Genomic DNA, 20,290 nt, shown 5'->3' with positions numbered 1-20,290 from the left:
AATGTGGGTGTTTTGTTACACTTTTTTTTTTTTTTTTTTTTTTTTTAAATTCAACGCCATTTTGTCCTCCCTGTAGTCTAACCAGGTCTCTTTCTGTGCGAGACCTGGAGAAAGGAAATATTTTTCTTGTTTTTTCTTTCCTTGTTCCTTTTTATTGTCCTCTCTTAGCGGATATTCAAGAAGATATATGCAGTGACTATGAGCTATTTGGTTGTTCATGAAACCTTGGCAGAGTGTATTCATTTATATTGGAGAAGTGGCAAAACCTGTGCCCTAGGTCTGCAGGGAGGTTGCTAGTTTCCTCCCTGAAGTCACTCTCTGTGGCAGGGAATGTTCTTATTGCTTTTCTGCCTCCGCGTGAGGGGACTCTCTTGGGCTTGCTGTAAAACATGATTATTTTTATAATGCTGTTTGTGCTTTGAGAGGATTGTCAGGTTAGCACACAGCAAGGCAGAGAATAAAGCCTTCCTGTACCTCCTGTGCCTGGAGTTGGGCTGTTCTGGATCATTGTTTTCTCCTCACCCTGGACCTTTCAGCTGGAGTAGGCAGGATAGCATGATGGCTGTCAAGTGAGTCGAGCTCTGTTATTTACCAAATAAAAGTATAATACCGCAGGTGAACTTCAAGAATGATGTAGTTGTGGAATAAGGATGTGCAGCATGTGGGTGCTATCATTTCTGTTTGCAATGGATGGCTGTCAAAGTGATTCAGTCTTCTAGAGCTTGCACTGCCACCGTTCTGTTACACTGCAGGGTAGGAGATGAGACCATGATGAGTATTTGTCCTAATGTGACATGGACTGTGTGGATGCTTGTGTACTAGGGAATGTGATGTCTTCAAAGGAACACAAATTAGTTTCTTAGCAGAAGTTGTCCTGAAGCAAATTTGACTGGATGATAAATAAAGAATTCTTGTGTCCTATTACAGATCAGATGAGGCTCAGATTTCAGAGGCAAATTGCCGAGACAGTTTTATTACATAGGCCTTTTTGCAGTTATGGTGCGTAAGTATCAAGAAATTTCATTTTGCTCTTCAATCTGGAGGAATAAATTAAAGTATTTGTCTGCAAAGCCACTGGCACTGAATTTCAAAATGTAATTGTTTTGCCACAATTGAAATGCATTACTTTAAGAAATTAGTATTACTTTGAGGTTACCACCACCTCTGTTTAAAATAAAGATTTTAAAAATAGCCATGGGCTACGTTAATGAGATACTTTATGAAGTACTTTAGCACCTTTCTTTAAAAACCTCCTGTATTAATGTGTGCTTGTGTAAACTTTCCAAACGTTGATCCAGAAGCTGTTGCTACTGCAGTCTATCTTGCCCACTAGTTTGTGAGGCCTCTGTGAGCTTTTAAAATAAACTAATATAAGAAAAAAAGCCTGAAAATGGAACTTTAGTCTCTTTTGTAGTTGGCTATGCGTATGAGGTGAATGCCTTTAATGTCAAGTTCTATGCAACTTATCTTAAATTCTGAATAAGCATAAATTAAAACTGTATATGTGAGCTTAATTTGCTCAGTTTCAGTAGGAAACAAAAGTAGGAGTAGAAAACAAATACGTAGTGTAAATATTGAGATATCCAGTGTTTCAGGTGACAAAAGAGATTTCACTCTATATAGACACTGTACAAAGTCCTTGTGCTGAAACACTCCATCCATTCAACTATTGTTTCTCCTTTTTTTTTTTCTTTCTTTCTTCTGACTGTAGACTGCTTACACTACTGTGGCAGGTGAAACAGTCTAGGCATCTGAATGAATTGTATTTGTCGTACTGCCATGAAAAAGAAAAAAACAAACCAGATAAACCCACGAAGCCCTTTCATCTTTGGCTGTGTTAAGTTTCATGGGGAATCTTGGATTTGAGGAATCGGAAAGATAGGTACTGCAAATGGGAAAAAGGATGGAATAAGAAGCAAACTTACCTTAATGATTGGCTTAATGATGAGTCCAGGTCATGTCAGTTGTTACTTTGTGAGGGTATCCGTGATACTGTGTAAAAATCAGAGGGGAAGCGAGGTTTTTGTTGTGTTCAGAGTACCTGTGCAGCAGTGTTTGGTTTTGTTGGGGCCCGTGTCATAAATTTGTTCCAGTATGGGCATACTAGGTACCTGCGTCACAGCTGATGATGCCCAGTGTGTTGGAAACATATGGGGAAGGTGTGAGTCTGAAGGTTGTTAAGCTGTAGACAAGGTGCCTAGCCTGCTGCAAATTGTTGTCTGGGCTGCTGGCTTCGAGATAGACGGATGCTGTGGTGTGAATCGTATTACCTCTTTCTCCTCTCTCAGAACTGACCTTGATTGGACCAAGGGATTTATTTCTATTTCCCCTAGGCGATGCGTGTCACAGCAATCTTCTGCACCCATGCACCAAGCAGCTTGTTATGGTTTTGAAATTATGGTAGGTTTTGAACTCTGTCAAGTGTAAACAGATACAGGAGCCTGAGCAATTCCAGTCTTTTGTTCATGGAACTAAATGTAAATCTTTTGTTTAACTCAAGTTCTGTGTTAATTTTATTTTCATTTTTTTTTAAGCTTGAATGAAGAAGATTGCTATGTGCTATGAATAAAGATCAAAATTAAAGACTTTGTGCAGTAAGACTGCTCTATGAACAGTTGTGACAGCTCACTGACAGTAGCAGAGGAAGTGCCTTTAATTCTGTAAGTCTGACTTATTGCCAGCGAAGTGAGATTTAACCTGGCAGACAAACTTAGACAGTTTTTACCCATAAATCTGATAACCTGATTGAAACTTGCCTGTTTTTCAGATTTCCCCAAATCCAGATATTCTGCAAAATGTACCCAGGGGATCTGTCTTTTTTCTCTGTGTAATAGCAAATCATTTTGAAGATAAAGGGGGACGTGAGAACTGGCAAGTAGATAGGAGCATTTTAAAGAAACCAGCTTGATAAACAGTTTTGGTTTTTGTATGTGGAAAGCAAAACATACTATATCTGCGCAGGCTCTTACCAAATTATGTGTTTTCCCAAGACTGTTTTAAAGCAGTTCAGTTGGTCTTGGTTTGGAATGAAAGAAAAAAACCAAAAACCTTTGTTCCAGCTGTTAGGCTTTCGTGTCTCTGCCAGATGTGCAGCTAGGGCCCTGCTGATGGGCCAGGGTGATGGGGTGACTAGACAACGGTTTGTAGGGGGAGCAGGACTGTTGTGAACTGGCAGGTCATTGGGAAGCCTTGAGAATATTACTTGGCATTTCAGATAATATTACTGGCATTTCAGATGACTGAGTACTAAAGTGTTTCTTTATTACTTTAAATGAGAATTTGAAGGTGATGTAGTAAAAGCTTTTATTATGGGATGCTACATGTAAGAAATTCAGCCTGTAGTTAGGAATGCTTGCTAGTCCCTCTTTGAACATGACAATTCAGATGGCAAAATAGAGAATACAGAGGCAAAAATAAGGAGCATATAAAAAAAAAAAAGTTTTGTAGCGTCTGAGGAACCCAAGGAGTAATTGAGTGTGGAGCTGTGCAACTAAGCTCAGCACAGTGTTGCGTCTTTAAATAGTCCATAATGTCAAACACAACAGGTTAAATTAAGTTCTCTTACTAATGAAACAGAGAGTCAGTGTGGAATGCAAGACCAGAACAGCCTTACAAGGGCAGGCTTTGCTCCTCAATGGTTGCTGAAGACTGAGCGTAATTGAGATGGACAGACTAAGATGCCCGAGGTGGAATTGCAACTGTCGTGATCTTTGCAAGTACTTGGTCATGATATTTGTTTGTATGTGGAATGATGACTTGCAGAAAACACTTAAATTCATAGATTATTAATAATTGCTAACAAGTGGAGCGATGGGGTGTGAGGCAGGTAAGCATCAGGAGAATGGGTTTCTGACTGGGGGTCCCACAAGGGAAAAGCAGAGACTTTGTTTTTGCAGTTAGTTTAAACTAATGTTGCCCATCCTTCTCTGTCACATCTGCTTTGCTGATGAAGGATCATTCAGGGATCCAGTCTAGGTGAAAACTAATCCCCAATATCCTTTGGATAGGTCTTCAGCTGGATTGCTTCCCCAATTCCATGCACGCTAGTGCTGCCAGAAGGGAGGTGGTGGTGGTGGTGGGACTCAGCCATTGCTAAAGACCCTGTGGACTTGAATGGCTCACACTCATTATGAGGCTGTGCTGCAAGTTCCACCTGCCTCTCATGGTGTGTGTATTATGTGCTGCGCTACATGCAGGCCTGTTTTTAATTTGACTTTCCAATCCTATATAGTCATTAGCATAATTATATGTATTTGAGAACAGGTAAAGCTCAAAATGAGCTGAAAGAAGCTTTTGGAAAGTATAATGTAACCATAAAATTTTGTTTTCTACTGAATAAGGGGAAAAAATAGGAATTGTTACTTCTTTGTGCAGGATTGTATTTTTGAGTTGTAGGTGGAGTAGATGTTAACAATAAAAGTATCCAGCAATGTTTGAATAACGAGGTCCCATTTGTTACTGTGGTAATTAGTCATGCAGTACTGGTTAGCAATGTGTGTTCTCTGTTTTCTAAAACTGCAGACCCTTGACGGATCCAGGGTGGCTGAAGTGTGAGATAATCACTAGTATTTTTCAAGGGCAGAAGATCATCTTGTGCTGTTCTTGTTCAGAAACAAACCCTTAGTCAGCCAGAAAGACTGCTGGACTGACGTGGCTGGGAGACAATTATAGAACATCTGTATGGTTTGAGCTATGTTCTGTAGGCTGATGGTTATAAAAAGATACATGAATTCACTAGAAAAGAAGTAAATAGAGCCCATGTGTAACCCACATGCTGTTATTTAATTAAAATACAGTTGTGAGCTTTTGCCAGCTGGGAAGTTTGTGTGGAGTGCTATAGAGCATGATATTCTGGGGAGCCTTAGAAAAGAAATACAGAGAACAAGTTGGTGTGCTCCCTGGGGAGCCCAGGCTTTCTTAGTCCGTTGTGTGCACGCCCACAGGCAGGATATCTTGTCTGTGGCAGCGTGCTCTTTGAAATCGGTACTCTTCTATGGCTAGTGTAGTCCTTAATGTATTGTGAAGTTCATTTATGTCTTTCAAAATTATTTTTAATAGTGGCTTATGTTTTTCATACAGGTGAAATCTCACTTGAATCAGAAAAGCCCCCAAACATGATTTGCTACTCAGTTTCTTACAGCTTTTGAAAACTCTAAAAGAAAGACTTTTCATGTGTTTTCCAGCTTTGGTTGACTGATGTAACAGGGTCCTCTGAGTTTTTGGTGGATTATTTTACTTAGCAGAATAGAAGAGAGAGAAGCAGTCCATTTTAATAAAGTAGGATAATAACCCTCCTCACACACACACTCTGCGCAGATCAAGGCAGAGGTCAGCGTGTTATGCTTTTGATGGGGAGGGGTGAAAATGAAAAAATGTGAACTAATCTATTCAGTCCTTGGAGTGTCCAGTGAGGGGTATTTCTGAAGACGTTTCTTCTATGTAATTGCTATGCAGATGCATTTTAAAGCAATATTCCTACAAATTTTCTTAACAATTAATTCATTTTTTTCAGACCTCAGTTATTTTTAGGGATTTTCTAAGGAAACTAAGTTTGACCACATAGTCTGTCAAGACTCCTGGCAGCTGCTGCTGAACTTGGCCAGTTTTGGTATGGAGCTCAAGCAGGACAACATGTAGTCACTTACTGCATTTCAGCTGAAAGGGTGGAAAAATCTTCAACCATTTGAATTTGATGGTGAAAGTGCATCTGATTATCTTCTAAAATGTTTTGCCATGATATTAATCGAAGTGTAAATCTAAGCAACAATTTAGATGCTGAGTATACTTAAATACCTAGCAGTATGTTCATGTGGTAGCCAGAAGATACTAAATTTAGTATTGCAGAAAGATTCAAATCAGCAGTTTTACAATCTTCTAAGGATGAAAATGGTAAATTGGGCATAACATCTCACTCTTTTCAGGGGAGGTCTAATAAAAAAGTGGAATATATTCTCTAGTGAATTTTCAGATCCTTCAAGTCACATACATGTGTGAGAAGTTCTTGCAGCAAGCTGTAAGAAAGCCACCTTCTGTGAATCTTGGGTTGCATGTGATTGTGCATCTCCTCCCGTTTTGTGACAGGTGATATACCAGAAGGCTGGTTAAATTTGAGTTTTGCTCTGCCCATCCTGTCTAGGTGAAGGGACTGCTGACTAACTTGCATGGCAGCTACAGTCCAGAGCTCTCTGATTGCTGTTTTGAGGGGCTACTGAATCAGTCAGAGCCTGAAACCATCTAAAATAGCAAAGTGCCTTGTGAAGAATCCGCAAGCACAGAGCTGCACTTGTAAATGCATGGATGTTTGAAATATAGAGCTTAGATTACACAGCATAAAAATGTGTAGTAAGTCTTAAATTTCAACCTTGGATGCAGGATCTCTATCGTTCATGAAGCATTATCCATAACTGTGTCAGAATGAATAGAATTTTTTTTTCTATTTCTTTAAAAGTTTAAGAAACACCCAGCTCTTGGGGCATCTAATGAAAGTATCTCTTTCCATTTCTGTACAAAAAGAACTGTGAGGAAAAAAGGTTTTTCTCTGTTGGTTGGATTCCCTTTTAACCCTGAGGATTTTTATTAGACTGCTAATTTGGGAATGTTCAAAACAAATATAATGTATTCAGAAATGAAGAATAGGATACGGAATGCTACATTTTGTCACCGAAATTTTTCTTGGAGATAAGTTACAGGTTGGTGGAGTTCAACTCTTAAAAACAGTGCTTAAAAGGCAAGACACCCCATTTCTTCAGAGCATCTTATGCCTGTGTGGGTGTTTGTAAGTAACATTTCTGATATAATAAAACTTTGTGAGAATCATTTCATAAAATTATCTAGAAATTATTCATTCCATTAAATCTCTTCCTGAATGGTTTAGAGGAGGAGAGGATGATGCAAGACCATGGTACTTTGTATGGCAAATTAAGCAACAGCACCCCCCCCCCCTTGAACAAACAAGAAGGCAAGCAGCTTTCAACATGCCTTTCTTACCTTCGTACCTGTATATCTCTTTCCTCTCAGTTCTGAACTAGTCACGTCTTGACGTTGGACACCTACTTATGTTTGTTGATTTAGAACCTTAGCTTTTATTTCTGTTGCCCTCCCAAATGGGCTGTTTCCAGAAATTGCGTTGCCGGTGACATGGGACTGCTCAGTGGTACCTGTGTTTATCTGTTACCCCCCACCCATTTCAGGCTTTGCAGTGGCGGTACCGACCCTGTGGTCTCCCAGCTGCTGGGGAGGGAGCAGAGCTGGGGAATGACAGTGAGCTCTTGCTTACAAAAGTTATCAGTGTATGAAAGTGGAAACCCCCCCCCCTGCTTCAAATGGTCAGACCTGTTCAGCTTTGTTTTGAGCTTCTGGCTTAATCATTAGCTTGCACTGATATCATAGTCACTGACTTGAAAGTACCTTGTTTGAGTTTGTAGATCGCCTAATGAAACAGTTATATGCCCGAGTACACCATCAAAGAACAGGCATGGGGTGCGGGGTTTGTCCTAACCTGCCCCGACCGAATAGGAAGCCTTTTGGTGTCCGTGTAAAACATTCCCTGGCAGAGCTGTTGCTCTTGTTTCCCCAAGGAAGGGTTAAAATCAGTAAGTACACGTGACATATGCAAACTATGAATCATTCCAATAGATCTGTGCGACTCCTGCCTGCTTAGGCAGCAAGCAGATGCTGTTCCCTCGGTTGCCGTGGCAACCCTGCCTGTACTATAATAAAGCCCAGCCCAGATCCTTCCTTAGGCAGACCTCTGCGGCTGTTGCACCTAGCTCATTGTTTCCTCCCCGGAGCAGAGGCAAGGCAGGGACAGAGAGGAGGGAAGGGGATACCGGAGGCGGCTTTCGCCTGCCTCTAACCTCTTGCGCCTCGTTCAGGGAGCGCTCGGAGCACGGCAGACCTTGCTGGTGAGACGGAGACGGGCTTGCGAGCAGCTGTGATGGCCAGCAGCTTCTTCAGAGCGCGTCTCCAGATTGTGTAAGGAGAGGAGCTGGCGTGTGCAGCGGCTGTAACAGGCAGGGGGAAAGTCTCCGCTGGCGACTGGTACAGCGGTTTACCATTCCCAGCTCCATTCCTCTGTTATGAAGCCCCCCTTGAAGCAGGGAAGCTGATGTCATTCAGAAGATCTTTTGGCAGGCTCTGAGCAGCCAGCAAGTCCGGTCTTGAAGGCAGCAGGCTTGACACGGTTCCCCTTCAGTTCCGCTGTGCCTCGTGAGCTTGTGAGCTGCGTTTCTGGAAGGGGAAATCTTGAGGATGGTTCTGAAGACGGGAAGACCCGTGAGGAGGGGATTCTGCCAATGCTGATGCCTTCCTGCGGAGTTTTTTGGGAAGAAAATAATCTGGGTTTATTGTTCAGAAGATCTAATCGTTTTGCTTCTAGATGGATTGTATAGGAGCATCAGAACTTTGTTTAATGTACTGTTACCTGAAAAGCTGCCGAGCCAGAAGAATACGATTTTTTTTATCCTTCTGATATTTACAGCAAAACAAAAAACTTGGCTTAAAAAGGGAGTTGCTTTTCTGGCTCTGAAATGAGACAGTAAGAGACTAATTCTGTGCTTGTAAATGGACTAATTTCAAATGACTGTTAGGATTTAAACCTTGATTTCTCTCTTTAACATGGCTGAATTAAACATATTTTGATGGAACTCTGGAAATCTGATTGTAAGCAGGAAAAGTCTTCTATTTTTTCCTACTTGACAAATACCAGCCTCCAACCTCACATGTCTTTTAAGTACAGGAATATGCTGATCTAGTGTAGTGCTCTTTACCTTAGCTGAAAATAATTTATAAGTGGAATCTTTTTTGCAAAATAAAATCAGGGTTAAGTTGAATATATTTTACAGTAATTGCTGCTGAATATTGATTTCTCATTTCTGCTGGAAAAATGGATTACCTTGGAGACAAGCTGACAGTGGCACAAACTCACATGACCCAGTGGATGGGTACAGTGCGGAGATCCTTACAGGAAGCACTAAATTTAGTCACTACTGCGGTTGCTCATGAGCGGACTAGTGGGGAAGGTGGAAGCAGGACTCCCTTCAAGCGAACCTCCTCCTTCAGGCACTTTGCATCCCGGAGCAGAGAGTCCTTCCGAAGGTTTTCAGTGCGGAGTCAGCAGAGGTTTTCCTCTTTGAGGAAGAGGCAGACCAGTTCAGAGCCACCTGAGCTTGTAAGCTATACACCTTTTTGAGACTCTTGAGGTAGATAATGCAATGCAAAAAACTTGGTTTTGTTGCAGCATTTTATCCAATGACGAAACCTCTATCGTGTCTGCTTTTCAATGTAAAAATAGCCCCCAAAACAATTCCCGGTAGTGGTGTGTGTCTGTCTGTCTGCTCCTAGCTGATTTCTTTCTCCAGCACGGGTAGATATTTTCATTTGCCAGGAAACACAGTTAATCAAGGTTTGGAAGTGGGGAAAAATGTTGTTGAGCTTTTTTAAAGCAACACAGTAAGGTAGGACAAATATTTGTCTAAAATTAGAAAAAAAAAAAGTCTGAAACTGCACTTGTGTTGGTCATTTCAACGCCACAGGTCAGCATGACTTTGAATGTACATCAATATTGGTAATTTTTCAGTAAAAAATGCCTGAAGCTAAATTTGTAAAAATAGTTAAGCGCTGTCACTCTGCAGTCAATGGTAAATTATCATTATTCTCTCCTTTTATTGAAAAAGAGGAGTTTTTTCCTCAGTATAATTGCTACTTTGTCATGAAATAGTTACATGACCAGCGTGACTTGTGAGGGTTGTAGTGGGGCAGAGGCAGGGTGTAATTTCATGGGAGCGAAGGAAAGGTGAAGAGCCCTCAGTTCAGCACACTGGGTGCCACGCAGAGCCACCCACCCCTCCCTCTTCCATCAAATACTTTTCCTAGTCTCTGGGTTATTTTCGGGAAGGATGGTCTGCATTAAATGGCATGGCAAAGCGGTGGAGGAAGCACCGGTTGTGTAAAGAGGAGCCCCTTCCCGGGTGGAAGGGGTGCAGGCTCTTGCAGCTGGGCCAGGGTCTGACATGCTCCTTGCAGCCATTATTCGACACCCCCTGTTTCTAGTTCCAACAAATACTGCAAAGCAGCAATGTTTTTAGGTTATAGTGTGTTGAAAGGTAAATGAATCCGGTTTCTTCTATTCTGTTTCATGGAGAGGAACCTGAACTGGTGATTTGAGTTGTACCTGAAGCTGATAATTTAAGACTGACATTTGAACTATGGGAAGTGGGTGTACTGTGATTGACTTGCACGGAATCGGGACCAAAGCCTTAACCAGTATGTGGGTAAATCCTGAACAGCTTGCTCTCTGAAGTGGCTAAAATGTTGGGGTTTTTGTTTTTTGAGTTGGTTTGGTTGGTTGTTGTTTTTAAAAAAATAAAATAGTTATTTGTTGTAAAGTATAAATACATAAAGTTCTGATGTGGCCTCAGAGGTTTGTTCACTGAAGGATTGAAGGTAAAGTTGCATTCCTTGGGCAGGTGTGGTGTTTGTGTACGGGCTATTTCCAGTACTTTTTATCAGTTATGGTTATAGCATTTTTGTCCTAGCTTGCTATTCATCTCCTGTTTGGCTGTACTGGAAAAGAAAATATCGTCAAGTGAGCACAAAAGAATGAAGAGGAAAATATTTGGTAGCCACTGTTACGATGTTAGCATGGTGAAGTTTTGTTGGTTTCTTTTTTAAGCTGATATTTTAGATTTATTAGAATAATCTGAATAAAAACTTGTTTAAAAGAAGTGAAGACTGAAAAATGGAAATGTGGAACCTGCAGAGGACAACTGTACTACTTTCCTTACACTACACTGCTTACAGAGCAGAAATTGTGAGACACGGGATGACCTTGTCACTTAATTCACTGGTGACAGCCACTGGAGCTGCTGTTCCTCTGTTTCAGCAGTAATTTTGCATGTGCTTGGCTTTATGCATGAATTTGGTTTAACTTGTGCTCAACTCCTGTGCTCAAACTTCAGGTCTTGGCGCTTGTGAAAGTTCGTAGTTTGTGCCATTGCATCTTCCATGGACCAACTTGTGAACACGGACCTTGAGCTATTATTTTTTTATCTGGCTGGAACAGGGTCCTGGTTTTACTTAGTCCTTGGAGCTACTGACATTTTTCTACAGAACAACTATGGAATTAGCATAAAGCACATAATTCCTAACAAACTGACTTCTTTATTGTTTTAGGGATGTACTGTAGAATAGTCACTCGGTGCTGATAGTTCAGCAATGCGGTTTTTAAACAAGGAGCAGCCAGGTTCGCTGGCTTGTGAGCCAGTTGCTGCTGTGTGCCTGACACAGCGAGGGCTGGTCACATTCAGCTCCCATCTCTGCTGTCACTGGTGGCTGCTGGCTGAGAACTTAGCATTGGACAAGACCAAGAAACTTGTCAAAACTCAAGTCAATTTAAAATAGTGTGCGTAAACTTGCTGCTGAGCTTGAAGATAGTGGAGGTGTGAGAGTGCATTCAGCTGCATCGATGCAGCTGTCCGTTTGTCCCCTCTCATGACTTTGGCGGACTTTCAGATTAAATAACCAAGGGAAATAATAGGTTACAGTTTGTATGGATCTCCTGTCACTGCTTCAGGTTTCTTCTAGAAGAATGAAGAGTATTGTATTTAAAGTATTCATCCATTTATTTGGATATCTGTGACTTTAAAAAAAATGCTTAGGCTCACAAATTGTCTTAATTAAGTTGCAATCCTATGTTTGTAGCAGCTTTTATGGCAAAGGGCTGATGCTGTGCATGCTGTCTGCTGGATCCCACAGTGGGAAAACTCGGGGCTGTTCCACAGGTCTGACATAGGTGCAGTTCTCAATTTTTTTAAATGTGGGGAAACCTAGCAGGCTGGCACCTTATTAGTAACATATCTTAGCTGGGAATTACTGCAGGCTATGTAGCTGGGAAAGGACTCACGGATATTGCATTTTTTTAGGGGTTGTAAGCGAGATTTTTGTCCACTACAGAGGAGCTTTAGGATTGGAGTGAAAGGGATTTGACGTAACTGGTTACTTCCTTGCGGGAGGTCATAAAAGTAGGAATCAGGCTGCAAGAGAGAGGAAATAATTTTCTTTTCAAACACTTCTCTTTAACAGCTCAAGGATTGCATATTTGCTTTGTTTTTCTGTTCGTACCTTGTCATGTTTTCCTATTCAATGTCTGGTAGGGCTGACCCAACTCGGTCTCTGATGCTCGGTGTTTCTCTCTAGCGCCGCAGAGAGGAGGTTCTGCAGCAGATTCTTCAGGAAGGGAGGCTGGGTGGATATACCTTTTTTAAAATGTAATCCTCTAGCTTTTATAGGGGAACCAGACTTTGTACACAGGACATTGTGAATTTAATTTGTGCCTTATAAAATCTCTTCTATCTTCTGCTTTTTCTTTTTTTTTTTTTTTTTAAATTTAAATCCATATGCCTTAAATTCCACCTAGATAAATAAATGTCTAACACAGGGCAATCTGATTCTGAATCTAGAGAAAGTACAGCCATGTTTTTAGGAATTGCTTAAAAGCTAGGACAATCAAGGGATAAAATGAACCTGAGAGCTAAAACTAATTTATCTTGTGGTTCTCAAAGCAGCAGCTGATCAATCAGGATTTAATATATGCAAATCTGCAAATCATAAACAAGAGTGCAGGAAGAGTTTTTATTTTAAATAGCTTTTCTGGTATATTCAACAGCAACTGTTTGGAAAAAGATAATTTTTTTTTCTTTTTAATTATTATTTTTCCCTGTAGTACTCCTATTAATTTCTCGTTGAAACGGAATACTCTGTCAATTGTCCTGTGTTCATTCATAGCACAAACCCCTGAGCACACTGTTTTTCTCATTGATTGCTGTTTCCCAGCAAGCTTTTCCTTCCTCTCTTTCACCTTGTCGTAGTCTGTTCATATAGCCCTATCTTCAAAGCTAGTTATCTGTCCTTTTTGTTTCCGCTGAAACTGAATGCAACTGGTCTGAGATTATTTTCTACAAATAGATGTAATACAGTGTTCTCTAATTTAAGGAAAAAAGGTGTCACCATGGGCTGAAGAAACTTACTGGTTGCTGAACCCAAGGATGTCTGGGCCTTGCTATTGCAGGTCACGTGTACTGGAAACTGTCTGCACATAACGACACAGGACCAATTTTAATTGCATCATTATTCTGGCATATAAATATCAGATCTGGGAATCTGTAGTTGAGCTCGCAGAAGTTATAACTTTATAGTGAAACCTTTTAAATGGAAGCTGATTTTTCTCCCAGACATTTTTATTTGAGGCTTTTTTCCATTTTTCATCTTGCATCATCAGCTTAGTGTCTTTGTTGTAATAGGAGCAGACATACTTTCATTAAACATTGCCTCTGTTTTAATCATGGTAATATCATGGTAATATAATTTGTTTCTATTATAGGTATGATATCTGGTTTCATGGCCAATGCCATTAGTTCTAGATCTCTTAAGTTTCTCGCCATACAATAAAAACAGGGTGGGTGTTTAATACCCTTAGTTCCTTAGCTATCCCCTTACACCGCTAAAGAAGTGTGGCATTTTGTTTCTTTGTAAGATGTTTAACTACCCTCCAGACTGCTAGCATGAACAACAAAGCTGTGGAAAACCTCAGAGGTGTTTCAGATTCTTTGGGAGAAGATTTTGAAATAAACCAGAAATGATTAATTCTGTGGCTGCATTTAATTGTGTTTTGCTTTCTGCTGTAATGGTCAGTTGATGAAAATGGTCTTTTTTCATTCAAGCTTGATCTGACAGCATCAGTTACTTCGTTTGGATTCAGTTTTAATTTAGTTCCAAAACAAAGATGGAAATTGAGTGTTTTGTTTGACTGCACGAGTCCCAGATGTGCTGGGAGGGTGCTTAGTCCTTCAGAGGGTTTTTGTTGCATCCTGCATTCCTTTCACTATCATCCTCTCTGCTAGAGGTTGAAATTCCCATCTTGGTTTTTTTTTTTTAATCTTCACAGATGTTTCTTTTTAAGCCAATATAAGCCTGGGCGGTCAGCTTGTTTCTTGGAAAAGTTGGTGGGCTATGACTTTTTCCATTTGAGTAGGATCTGTCTCTGGCACTGAAGAGCAGGTGAGGGATCAAGAGGAGCGCTGTTAAAACCTGGTTTGAATTATACATATGCCATTCACCTGCACATTGCCTGAGATTGTATCTCTGCTTTTAAAAGAGCATTGATTGGTACGATCTGTTTTGATTTTACCCAAGGTCTGTCTGCAAATAATTGTCCTTGATGGTGAGCATCCTTCAACAAACTGTAAAAAGAAATTAATACAAGTTGGCAGTTTTATTCAGAGCTTGGCTATTTTGATACAGAACCTACAACAAATAGTTGCTGAACTATTTTGCTCTAATATTTACCGAAAGCACAATGAATTGCTCTCAAAAATATTTGTTTTGTACCGTCAGTGAATGGAATTTTATCTTTAAATTTCCAGAGACCTGTTATGGTGGCGTGAAGCATGTTTACAGAAAGCCCGCTTTTAAAAATGGGTTGTTTGTCTTGTTTCAGGGTGGGGGAGAGGAGTGAAGCTGTTCAGTTTAATTAACGAAGATACAAGGGCCAATGCTGAAACAGTTCATGCTTTTTCATTCTTAATAACTTTTCTTTGGTTTAACAGGCCATGAACATAGCTGGCAGCATAAATCTGGGCCATGAAACTCTAGTGATGGGTATTTAGTAGACTGCTTTTGTTGTTCCCTTGTTATTTTGACAGGAATAATCACTTAGATGACTTTACTCTGTGATTTTACTTAGGCTGGCTGCAAGGAGTTGATTTTTACCATGTTCTTAAAGCAGAAGAAAAGAACAAATATATTTAGATCTGGTCACTTTGTGCTCATTCACCTTGCTTGCTTGGTTTTTTGTGTGTTTTTGTTTGGTTTTTTTCTAAAGCACTAAGTGATAGGAATTTTCAGAGGGAAAGAAATTTATGTTTAAACAAAACCTTCACTGAACACAACTGTTAACAGTGGCAATCCATTTTACTGAAATTTTGTAACATTGTGATAGTTTCAGGAAATACTAGTGGTGTTTCATTAGTTTGTGTGTGTGTGTGTGTGTGTGTGTGTATTTTGACCGCTCTCTTCTAAAACATCTTCTAAGTTGTCTGAGATTTTTGTTTAAACAAGCAATGCACAGTTTCCAAAGTCTGTGTGTTTGTTATTCACTTGTTGTCAAGAAATCCTATCACTTTCTATACATCTTTAAATCTAGACTTTAAACTAAAGAGTACTTTTCCCCAGGAATGTTTGTTTGAAGTTTAACTTGTGTCTTATGTGGAAAAACATTAACTGGGCAGAAGAGCTGTGAAATAAAGTATTTCAAGTAGGAGGTGTTGATTTCAAGTATATAGCTTTTCAAAAAAAGCAAATATATTCACTTCCTAGCATAACAGAATAAAATTGTCTTGTTCTGGCTTGTGTCTTTTGCAACATTGAAGATGAGGGATCCTGTTCAACTCTTAGTGCCAACTTTCATTAATGCTGATGAGAGCTGCATATGCCCTCTGGGAGAGAGTGAATTCCTCAGTCTCTGAGGTAGGACAGCACTATTCTGCTCAAAATGGTCCTGATGGACAGGCTGGCATGCCTTTGGCTCTGATCCTACTTTGTTTGGTTTCTTGGGGTTTAATTTCTTTTTAGCTTGACTGCCTAAGGCTGAAAAGAAAATTTAATACGTTGATATAGGAGGGATTTTAAAAATGTTTCCAACTATCTCCTCTAGTCTGCTTTGGTTTTCTACTTTCCCACTTCTCAGAGGAAGCACTGTCATGGCTCACTCAGCCCTAGCAAGGTATATATTTAGAATTTGGTTCTTGTCTGCTTTTTGCACATCAAGTCAACCTCTGCTCTGTCTTCAGCCTTGCGCTGAAACCACATGATAAGTGCGTGGTGAGTGTTCACGCAAGTTATAGCAGCTCTATTTTCAGGGTATAAAAAATGACACACTCTAAAACGTCTTTGAATCCTCAATGGACCGAGGAGGTTAACTTCACTGAGAGTCACTGCAAAAGCAGTGTGTAGATTTTGTTGCACAATGGTAGTCAGATTCCTGGCAAAATGAACTTCATCTGGATTAATTTGGCCACATTCTCTGTTGTGGCCAGAGTCAGCTCCAGGTAGACTCTGGGTCTCTCTTTGGTGCTGCTGCCTTTCAAATTGCGAGTCTCTCAGCTGGACCTGGCTCCCGGGAGGCATGGCAGAGCTGGGGCTTATGAGAGAAAGATCCATTAATGGAGGAGAAGCAATTAGCTAAAGACCGGCAAGCCGGGGAAGTCATTTTCTATGTCTAAAAGGTGTGGAAAATGCAGGGGTTTGGGGAGCTGTGATGGTATTCAGCCTCTTGGGAGTTCCAAGTTTAGGCTGAAAAGGTGTTGCTGGGAACATGCTTTTTGAACTCGAGTAAATCTTGCTGGCTGTGATTTCCTCTGGCTCCTTTGTCGCTGTGTGCAGAGAATGTTTTTGTGCTGGTGTGGCGAGGAGGATCCCTGTCAGCTCTGTGCTAAGTTGCTTTTCAAATAATTTGTAGTGTTTAGGTCTGTTGCACAGTTTGGGTGTTTTGATTAAGGTGGAAATATTTTTACTGTAGCATGAAGTTATGGTAAAAATACACATTTCAAAGGGATATACATTAAATACAATGGATTTAGTTTTGTTTCAATTCAACTCAAATACAGTACGGAAGCAAAGAGTTTTGCTTCCAAGATTAAGGGTGGCTTTCCTATCAGCAAGGCCGTAGGACTAGTGGTGAGAACTGTTGTGGGTGTAGTATAAAGCTTTTTAAGGGAGAGCAAGCGTGCTAACAGTGTACATGGGCTTATAGCAGCTTGGTATGTTCTCTGCCCTCTCCACCCAGTTACTCTCAGGTACCAGCTGTTCACAACTTACTCTTGGCATTTGCTCCCTTGGGTTAGGGGCTGGAAGGGTCGACTGCCCTTCCCCTTATTTCTGCAGACATAGGTCTGCTTTTTTGCAATACGTGCTGTGCCTTTCCAGGGAGAAGGGGTTGGGATTCAGGCCTGTGCATCAAGCTGGGAAGCTATGAAAAGGTGGAGAATTAAACCAGTCACCCCCCAAAACCAACCCATGTTTCGTAAGGTAAATGCTGTCAGCTTTCAACATTAGAGATATAACTGGTGGTTGCTTGTCATATCCCAGTGGAAGAGGTAGAGAAAACACATATGGCTGAGACAGCCCTGGGTTGCATAGCAACAGTGAGGAGGTAATGGCTGATATCATTTATGAGAATGTTTTATACTGTGGGACTCCACTGCACTTGGAAATATTAAATATTTTACAACTGAAAGGGATTTTGAGTAGAGGGCGTGGATCCTTAGGATGTAACAGTGCTAAATATGTCGTGTGAGTGCTTTCGGACACAGGCTGGGGCAGTTGGAGCACACTTGTGTCTCCCTGCGTGTGTGCTGGTGCACCCCTGCAGCAGCAGTGGCTGCGGTCTTGCCACGTTAAACCTCTCCAACCCAGGAGGTCGCTGGATGTTCATCGGCGGGATGTTCCTAGTGAGCAGACACCAAGGCTGCTCACTGCAGTCTCCTTACCTGCTGGCAGCAGTGAGGATGACCTATATAATAATGTAAAGACCTTGAGGTTTTGAGATTGATTAATTCAATTAGTTTTGTCACTGCTCTTAGGCTTGGGCTCCAGCGTTTGTAAAGTGCTTCCTTGGTTTGAAGATACTGTGCTGAATACCGTATTTGAGAGGGCTGAGGAAGTTGTCCTCATATATTGATCCCCGTGGGTGGAGCCTGCGCTGGAGGTCTCTTAACTTTCCTCATCAGTGAGGTCAGAAAGAAAATGTGCAATTCCTGGAACTGTTTATCTGTCACTGCAGCATGGAGGGTGGGGTGGGAGGCAGAAGGTGCTGCCTTCTGCCTGGGACATTACACTAGGGCAGTTACTGCTTTCAACAATATATTTAAACACTGAGTTGGAAAATCTTCTCGCCTGATTGCTAGGACCTAACTGGAGCATTGGTCTTGAACCATGACTTACTCCTTGTGGGCAGCACTAATTCGCCGGATAGTAAGTATATATGGAAATCCTAGGATGTGATTCCACAAAGTTAGACTTTCCACTTGCTGTATTGGCATTCGGATACTTACAAAGAAAAAAATATATGGGTTGTGAGATCTTGTATAGTTTCTAAGGTCCTCTTATTATGGTGGGGGATTTTTTGTTTGTTTTGTTTTGGTTGGTTGGTTTTGATATGGTGTTATGTTCTTGATAATTCTGTTAGTGGTCCAAAATATATACTTTGCCTTTTAGTAATAATCCTTAGAATCATTAGAATAACTGGAGAATAATTCAGGTTAGAAAGGACCTCTGGAGGTCATCTAGTCCAGTATCCTGTTCAAAGCAGAGTCAACTCTAAAATAATAGAATAAAATTTTAATAGAATAATGTGTATTGCTGTCTTCCTCGTGTATTGCAGGGGAACAATTGGGACGGTTTTCTGGATTTTGAAGGACTTGTAAACTCTCCTTAAGTGTGGTGTCACACTTAAGGGGTAGGGGAGTTCTGAATATGGGCAATTTGACCAAACTTCTGACTTCTTTTAATTAAAAAAAGGAGAGAGAGAAAGAAAAAAAAAAAAGAAAAAGCTTTTCAAGAAATTAGCAAAAAATCTTCTCTTTGAGTTTTGTACTAACAAGGCAGATGGTCAAAATTTCATTCCATTGTGCAATTGCCTGTTCATATTCAATTTATGCCAGTAGATTTTAACTTCTAATTTTTTGCACTTCAAGCTGTGGGGTGTCATTTTGGCTGTCTGATGTCTTGGTCTCTTTTGCAAACAAAGATATTTTTGAAACTGTCTGTGCAGATTCTGACTCATGAGGTCTCTTTCAACTGGTATTCCTCATATGCCAGGTCTTTATTTCACATCAGTGCAAAAGAGTTTTTCACATAAATGTATGCATTCATTCTTAGTTACGGTTAATTTTTGTGCTGGTAGGACCAATATTGTGTGTGCATCATTTTCAGGAACTGGAAATTGCAGGAGTAATCAGCCCTGGACTATTGCCAAACCCAGCTTAATTCCAAGGGAGTACTGAAAGAGGCATAATCATAATGTCTCGTTTTAGAAGAACTAGAGGCAAATCACTATACAACTCAGCTGTTTTATTTCATGTGAAAATTAAATTGATTTTTTCCTGGCTACGGGTATAAGAATTATGAAGTTAAAGATCAAAGCATGGAGAATTATGGCATTTGACTACTGTATCAAGAGTAGTATTTATTTGATTGGGGAGATTTTTCTGTGATTATAAATAAACCTAAATTAGGAATTTTCTTATCTTGTGCACTAAGATGACACCAGACTCCTCTTTTACTGACTTTTCCTTTACTGTTTCATGAATATTCTGTTTATCGAGGAAATGGCTGTATCTGGCCTAGCCTCACGTGTTGTGTGCCACCTCCTTCAACTTCCGTTTCTTCTTCCAAGGAATGAATAGAGAGAATGGATCACACATATCAGCACAAGTTTGTTGAGCTAATAATGTGTAGTTGTCTCTTACAGAAAAAAAGGTTTCTGTTCAGAGCAGATCTGTTCTTAAGAGCAACAAAAGTCAAAGCCGGATGCGTCCATTCTTTATCTTGCAGGATCTCTTGTTCTGTGGATTAGACATTTAAAAAAAGAAAAGAAAATATTATTTTCATCCATCTGAAGAAATAAGCTTTAAATCAGGATTTAGGCTAGGGAACAAAGTATGAAGCAGAAACTGGTCATGTTTGGGAGCAGTACGTCACAAAGTATTTCCTTCTTTCTCCTCCCATTACTGGGTAAAAACTGGCTTTAGTGCACCTTACTGTGCCACTGGATGTGTTGCAAGCACTGCTAGGCAATATGTAGGGTGCTTCGATCTGTCTGCTATGGTTTTATGTAAATTAACGTGATATAGGGCACTGTGGGATGTGTGATATAATGGGCTTGTGACAGACCTGAAAATTGTCACTCTAGTACATTCAGTGAGTCTTATATTATTTTCCCAATCTGTCATATGTTTCAAAGCTTTTGATTTGTAATCCCGGTTTGTTCTTCATTCATGCTCTTTGTCTGTAACACAAGGTTGTTCCAAGTAAAATGTTAGTGCCAGAAAATGCAAATGTATCTGTATGATCTAATTTGAGTTGCTGTCTAAAAGGATCTCAGTCATAAAACTTAATGTTATATATGTATAGTTCTCAGAATTTGTGTTATTTTGACTGATATTTAAAAACCCAGAAGTTTTTAATAGCAACTACTAAGTGCTATCCAGAGAGCATGAAGGCTGAAAGAGGATGC

At 40.4% G+C, this 20,290-nt stretch overlaps 1 protein-coding gene across 5 annotated transcripts in view; it reads left to right on the top strand.

The window, feature by feature from the left end:
- The window catches only part of KIAA1671 (KIAA1671 ortholog), an 87,040-nt gene that overhangs the window by 49,214 nt on the left and 17,536 nt on the right, over positions 1 to 20,290 (top strand). The window contains exon 1 of one of the 5 annotated variants that reach the window (XM_075041142.1): positions 8,660 to 9,169. The exons of 3 other annotated variants lie outside the window; for them this stretch is intronic. In XM_075041142.1, coding sequence (XP_074897243.1) covers positions 8,885 to 9,169 — 285 coding nt within the window. In that variant the 5' untranslated portion in view covers positions 8,660 to 8,884. Of the gene's footprint in view, positions 1 to 8,659; positions 9,170 to 17,815; positions 18,028 to 20,290 lie in introns of those variants that run through there. One more of the 5 variants, XM_075041145.1, reaches the window with a different exon arrangement.

This window comes from Buteo buteo, chromosome 11, assembly GCF_964188355.1.
Source record: "Buteo buteo chromosome 11, bButBut1.hap1.1, whole genome shotgun sequence".
In the NCBI taxonomy this organism is placed as follows: domain Eukaryota; kingdom Metazoa; phylum Chordata; class Aves; order Accipitriformes; family Accipitridae; genus Buteo; species Buteo buteo.
This window is presented reverse-complemented; position numbering and strand designations above follow the sequence as displayed.